This window comes from Bombus impatiens, unplaced genomic scaffold (genome assembly GCF_000188095.3).
Source record: "Bombus impatiens unplaced genomic scaffold, BIMP_2.2 scf_0491, whole genome shotgun sequence".
In the NCBI taxonomy this organism is placed as follows: domain Eukaryota; kingdom Metazoa; phylum Arthropoda; class Insecta; order Hymenoptera; family Apidae; genus Bombus; species Bombus impatiens.
This window is the reverse complement of record NT_176910.1, coordinates 595,137-602,269: the sequence shown is the minus strand read 5'-3', so window position 1 is coordinate 602,269 and position 7,133 is coordinate 595,137. Positions and strand designations below refer to the sequence as shown.

The 7,133-nt window shown below is 41.6% G+C and overlaps 1 protein-coding gene across 1 annotated transcript in view; it reads left to right on the top strand.

The window, feature by feature from the left end:
* LOC100742067 (DNA N6-methyl adenine demethylase) overlaps positions 1-7,133 on the top strand; it is a 126,470-nt gene that overhangs the window by 447 nt on the left and 118,890 nt on the right. Inside the window, exon 2 of the mRNA XM_012387872.3 lies at positions 6-658. Within this exon, the coding sequence (XP_012243295.1) occupies positions 6-658 (653 nt within the window). The remainder of the gene's footprint in view (positions 1-5; positions 659-7,133) is intronic.

Here is a 7,133-nt window from a genome sequence, read left to right as displayed (position 1 = left end):
GGCGGTCGGCCTGCCTAGCTTCCACACGCTCGGCACGCCGCTCCCAGCCCCGCATCCGCATAGAGGCAGCGTCGGTTATCCTTTGGTACCGGCTCCCGTTCAAGCTAGAGAGGTGCCGGCGCTTCAACAGCAGCTACTCGACGAAAGGCACATTCAGTTGCTGGGTTCCAGTCCGGTGCAGGCGTTCCCGCCTCCGCCTCCTGGACATCCTCATCACACGGTGTTGACCGTGGTGAAGCCAGAGTATCCTCAGTTGCATCACGCCAATTTCCAGAACCCGATGTCCACGGTGCTTGACTCGTCACCTACATCCAGGCCGATCGGCATCGACGGCAGGAAAAAAGAGCGTAGAAAAATGCGAGCCGGCTCGATGGAGTCCGAAGACAGCGCTGGCGCCGGAAATGTCGAGAGTTCCGGGCAAGTAGCCGCGGTTTCATCCACTGCGAACAGGGGGGCCCATCACCTTGGTGGCGGCATGGCCGACGCCGACGGTGACGGCGGACTCAGCGACAAACCGGCCAAAAAGAAACGCAAGAGGTGCGGCGAGTGCATCGGATGTCAACGCAAGGACAATTGCGGAGATTGCGCGCCATGCCGCAACGACAAGAGCCATCAGATCTGCAAAATGAGGCGGTGCGAGAAACTCACCGAGAAAAAGGTTAGTATGTTTTATCAATCAATTTCGTTTTCATCGACGAAGCTTGGAATTTTCACGATCACTTATCAATGGTATATGCGAAATCCTTTCGTGGTTAGGGATATGCGAGGATCGTTCGGCACCCAAAGTGAATTTAAACTTAATCTAATCAGAATGGAGTATACGTAGAACAATCTACAGACTTATATAGAGCAGATATTAGTTACCAACATTTACTATTTTAATATACAAAATATACTTTTCTGATTGAAGCACGTTGAAACGATCGAAACGTGATATTTCTTTAAACGGGTCTTTCGTAATTTATTAAACAGTCCCGAAATTTTCGTTCGTAATCATTTCTTTACTGAAAACTTCTCCCCTTTAAAAAAACACATCGGCGCGTAAAACACTCGAAAAGTTACAAATTCGCTCTGTCTGCATTCACTTTCGCTGGGAGAGGAATCCTGTTGCGCCGCATGCGTTCGCGCCCGCGTAACTGGAGTAATTCCGCGAGAACGAGTGGATCGAAGGGGCGATGAAACGAGCGCGAAAATGAAGGTGGTCGGCACGCGACATCGTTCGAAGGGTGGGGTTGGCTGTCGGCCCATGTTTCCCTTGAAATTCGTGAAAATCCAGGTGCACGCGGCGCCCGCTGGGAGAAAGGGGTGGCACACGGATGCCAGGATAGGATAAACACTGGCATACAGCCGCGTTATAGAACGCTCCGTGTATATATAGATAGAGGCTGAACTTGGCCCCGATGCCTGAATGTGCCGAGAATCCCAGAGGGAAATACAGAAATACAGATAACCGAGGTGGTTTATTATTGTAACGACATTGAATAGGGGGTTGGTGGGTTGACTGGCTCGTTGGCTGGCTGGCTGGCTGGCTGTTCGGCTGTTCAGTTGCTTTTCCTAGCGACGGATTCGAACTGTGCTCAAAAACGAGCATTGTAAAATTTGTTCTCCTATATTTTCCCTCTCTTGGTTTTTATTCCTAAGAAATTGTTGCGCTTTATGAATTTTTATTGGACTTGAATGAATTTTTAAATGAGAAAGAATATTATCAAAAGCTGGTGACTCTATAATGTAGAACAAGTATTTAAATTAAGTATTTAAAAGGAGAGATTGATCAATTTAGATGTTTAAAATAGACAATGTTCGTTTTTGAAAATGTGGAACAAGTGTTTAAAAACGAAGACTGATCAGTTCAGAGTTTTAAAATAGGAAGAAGCTTTCCTCGTGATTTTTTGTTGAAACAACGAGAATGATTTACTTCCTTTTATTTATCAGAGACGTTGCGCTGCAAGTGGAGGTTATCGTCAATTATGCATTTGCAATGCTACGGTTCAATTGTTTGATACCAAGGAGCTACACATATGAAAATTATTAAAAAAAGAAGGAGACTGTGACGTTCACGTTGATACAACAGAAAATCACATGCCATTCTAACAACGTCGATTTACCAATAACTTGCCGCAAGTTGATTATACCGAATGTACTGCTCCTCGACTACCGATTCTGATTAGAACAGAAAATTGCATTCCTCGCCGCACACCACACGGTCGCAATTTATTTGCAATCGCAATTCATTTCGTAAGAGACTGAGTTAAATATTCTCAGACCCATTTAAGTTTTATCGAAACATCTGCAATAAAATTTTCTCAGAAGTACTACTAAATAATTATCGAACAATTATTAAAATTATATTACTACGAATTAATGAAATTTCTCAAACATGCGGACAAACGATTATCAAAATAGTGAACCTTTTCAATCCCTCTGCAAAATCTATACGATGATAGGAGATATTTAAAATATCTTTAATTGCTTCAATTCGATAAGATAGTCATCGAAAAGTAAAAACGAACTCCAAAAAAATTTCGAAACCCACATTTAATCTTTATTGAAAAAAGAAGCACGCTTTAGAACGATTCGATTCGATAGGATAATGGCATCGAAAGCGAGAACGAACCACGAGTAGACGTGGAGAGTTCGTTTTGAAAACTCGAATGCACGAGGTCATTGTACTCCGACGCGAGTCAATTTAATGGCAAAGTCGCGGGCAAGCGTGTACAGAGCGGTGTGCAACAAACAGCCGCGCGGCGTCGCCGTCTCGTAAGCAGCTCCGCTTATCGTAGGGCAAGTTCAAGGCTCGTCGCGGGTCATAATAATCGCGTATCGAACTCAGACTCGTTCAGAAACAAACGTGTTGTTTGCTGCCGATACGGCCTAGCGCTACTTCTCTCTTTCTCCTTTCTCTCCTTTGCTGTTCTCTCTCTCTCTCTCTCTCTCTCCTCGTCACGATAAAACATGCTCGCCTAACAATTAAAACGAATCGATTCGTTCCTCGACAAGCAAAGTTTTCTCATACTAATCACGTGAAAATCGAGAAGTCGTAGTATTTCATTTAAACAATATTTTTTAACTCGATCTTTCTTTTCTTGCGTAAGATTTTTTGTCCTTTCTCTTCCTTTTCTTTATTTTCTGTGTGAAATGGAACTGCGATAAGAGAAACATTCAGATCAATGTTCGGCAGAGAATCGAACGGCCGGTCGTTGATACTGATAAGAGGGATGTGTTCTATGAAACGAGTTTATCCGTTAGGGATTCTAGAGATGTGGGTGTAAAATGAGCGATGTTAGCTGTTCTTACCAATCGTCCAGCTAGATCTGCCAGTTTCCATCCTATCATTCGTAGTCAATAACGCTTCTCTCTCGCGTTTCAGTAACAGCAATTTTGCTGCATTATAGAAACTCAACAGTACCCTAACATGTACTTAATGCTTCTTAGCGATTATAACATGGTATACGTTCGAAAAATTTTGTTTAAATATTTTGAAAAATATCGAATCAAATTTCTTTCTCAGCTTTCGTAATAAATTACAACTGAATGGAATTGTAAAACAGTTAAACTTCCTAAGTTTCTTAGAAAATATGTCGGACGTGCCAAGGAGCGAGATTTTACTGGAAAGTTCAACAGATCGACGATGATTTTCACGAGTCGTCGACTCGTAGTTGCTTCTTGTCTTTATCGTGCCACTTTCCGAGAGCTGACCTTAAGTGAGTCACTGACAGCTATTATCGTGACTTTCACGGACAGCCGTGCGTAGGCAGAGCGCATCTCGTGATGAGCCGCGATTAAACGAGAAAATTGTTGTTCCGCTCGATGATAGCCTGTCGAGTGCAAATAATATGCGATTCTCGAAATCGATCACTGAATAACCCGTCATCGTATATGCATCACCTTCGTTGCTCCATTATGCCGCGACAATGACAACCGATTATGTTAAACTCCTCTATGTTCTACGCCTTGCTAGAAGAGGGACGCGACGTCTCTGCCCTCCAACATTTCATAATAATCGCGACAGGCAGTTGAAACTGGGGCATCCCGATTTTTTAGACTCCTGTCCCTTGTAGCAGGAAACATCCTTATTTCGTCATTTTAATTAGATAAGAATTATAAAAACGTATAAAGTAGTTTTAATAAGAAATTTAAATTTTCTTCTACCAAATAGCTTTTATCTCTATCACATTAGAAAACTAGCAAAAGAAAATATAAATAGCACAGAACTGTCGTTTTGTAGAAATAATTAAATAAAAAATGATCGCGCTATAATATCGCGATAGTATTAGAATCGTTAGACGATTGTAACAATTAAAATTCCAAATATGAAATAGCCATCTGTAATTTCACATTCTGTGCAGCTACTTTTGATTTTAAAAAACGAACAAGTTGCACATATAACACTTCTCCAAACATTTCGTGATCTTTACGAGTACATCGAGACAGCGTCGATCGGTTAGGAGTTGCGGGACGGCGCACGACAAAGGCAAGGTAAAAAGGAAAAAGAAAAAGAAAAACGAGAGGAATGGGAAGAGATGCTCGGATGATAGATGGGCAGCGGCACGAGTCGAAGGCCCCGACCGGTATACAAGCATTGCCGTCACAACAACCCACACCATCGCGGATCTTAACACCCTCTTTATCCCGAGGGAAGGCTCACCCCCCGTGTCTTTCTGCTCGCGAAACAGGAGGCCACCCTCGAGTTCATCGTACACCTGGCTGCTGTCGAGAGGCCATCCGCGATGCCCCAATTTTTATCGCCTTTCTCACTGTTTTGACCCGTTTCATGACCGAGGGTAAGCGATTTTAACCCCTCAAATTCCTCCACAAGTTCTTCTCCCTTTTCTTTTTCTCACTTTCGTTTGCATCTTTTTCTGTTCTGTGAAACGAATGCGTGTATTACTCGAATAAACAAGAAGCTTGATTCCGACTGGAATTGAAGATGAAAGACGAAATTGCAATCGTGCATTCGACGTAATAGCCACGTCCTCGGATATCGGTTAACCCTTTGAAGTATTTTCTTCTTTTCTTTCGTGTAGAAAAAAAGAAGGTGATGTAAAGAATTTCTAAAATGGACAAGGAAGATAATTTTGATGGGTTTGAGGTCGAAAATTGCAGAACAAATCGCTATTATGCGACTGGTGTAATAGTTTTCCATCGAACAACCCTTTGAAACATTTTCTTTCGTTTCCTTTTCTTTCGCGTGAAAACTTGTATTTCTGGGATAGAATGAAAGAGAAAGTTGGTCTCGAATAGTTTGAAGTTGAAAGTCGGAGACGGAATTGCGATCGTGCAACTGGCATGATATCCTCGCCCTCCGACATCGATCAACCCTTGAAAACGTTTGTCACTTGCCGGGTTTCGCTGCAATTGGATCGATACGTATACTCTGCGGAGGAAAAGTATCCCTACGCGCGAACCGGTTAATTGGCTGCATTGTCGCCTTTTTATGCCAAGGTTGCAACGATAAGTTATCGAGGGAGGTGGGTCGAGACGCGAAGAATTTTCTTAGACGTCGGTCTTACGAAGAGAAATAATTCCAGAAGCTAAGAATGGAGAAGTCGGCTTTGGCCTTTGGTTTTCTTTCCAATATGATTCAGTAGAAGTATTTGGTAATGCTGTTCACACCGTAAAGAATGTTTTAAATCGTAGAATTTCAAGAGCTGACTTTTTCACAACTGCAGATATAATTCAATTCCCTTTCTTTTCGCTATCAAAAATAGGTATCAAGCTCAATTTCCCTCAAGATGGAGACAATTTCATATTAAAGATTTCATTCGTATTCGTAAAAACACTTACTTTCTTTCGCTTTCTGCCTTGCGTCTTGCGTCTTACCGTGTTAAAAACGTAAGACATAACATTGGAATTACGAAGAATATATATGTCGGAGATGAAAGGAAAACCGGAGCCTTCCCTTTGCAATTTTGAGCAAGCCTTCTAATGCTTTAGCCTAGATTTTATCATAACTGTAATTAAGCAATTGTCATTTGTAATTGTTTGATATTTGTGAAAGCGAAAGTGGGTTCGAGGTGACAACTGGTCGCTGAACGTAGCCACGGTCACGGGATAAACGTTTTGCCTGACGAAGATGTGGATCGGTTGTATTGTTCTCCCTAGAAATTACATAGAATTGTACTTTAGAGATGTCGATATAATGGGACACACGTTGTATTAGGAATCAATCTTCAGACAGAAACTGCCTAGCAACGGCGTTTCGATCTTTCTCGATGTTTCCAAAGAGTATACAACAAATTTTTGACAGAAATTGCCTAACAACAACGATTGGAACCTTCTCGATGCCTCCAGCGAGCATATAACAAACAAATGCAGTCGTATAGCGAAAAAGATTTTCATCAGATATTCATTCGTGTGATCGCCTTGGAAAGTGAAACATCGAGCAATTTATCGAGTGTCTCAGCAATCGTATTTTTGTGTTTAAAATTATTCTACGCATAGTAAAGAGTTATCCCGTTGACCGTGGATTCGTTTGAACCCCGGAACATCATTAATAGCGTTAATTAAATTCATTATTCGTAAAACCTGTCAATCGTTAATCTCATTATTCGTTAAATTTATTATTCGTAAGACGTATTATTCGTTCCTCTTATTGTTCGTTAAACTTATTATTCTTTAATCTAATTATTAGTTAAACTTATCGTTTGTTAATCTTATCATTTATTAAACTCATTATTCATAATATTTTGTAAAATCTTGTTTACTCGCGTAAATATATTCTCTGTTTCGTAAATCAATGGCTAATTCAAACGAAGAATCATTACGCGCCTTAAATCCTAATGATAACCCGACATATATTATATACACTCGACGAATACTTGCTGTAAAGACAAAATTATGAAAAGAACGATACATTAAGGCGTAGACTAGCATGTAAATGCAATAATAAATACAATCGTCTATAAATACTTTTCGTAGCCACTGTATATAAACAACCACTTGTGGAACACCCTGTAGGTATTTACTACGTCGTTGCTACAATAACAAGAAAGACGGATAGTCCGGAGGCAACCGAAAGAAGTGTCAACGCCCACGCCGCCTCTTGCGCGGTATTACGTCGTGTTACGTCGCCGGGAGCGGCGATTCACACGTGCCGGTCGGGAATCGCGCGTTGGAACCGCCGGGGGCAGCGA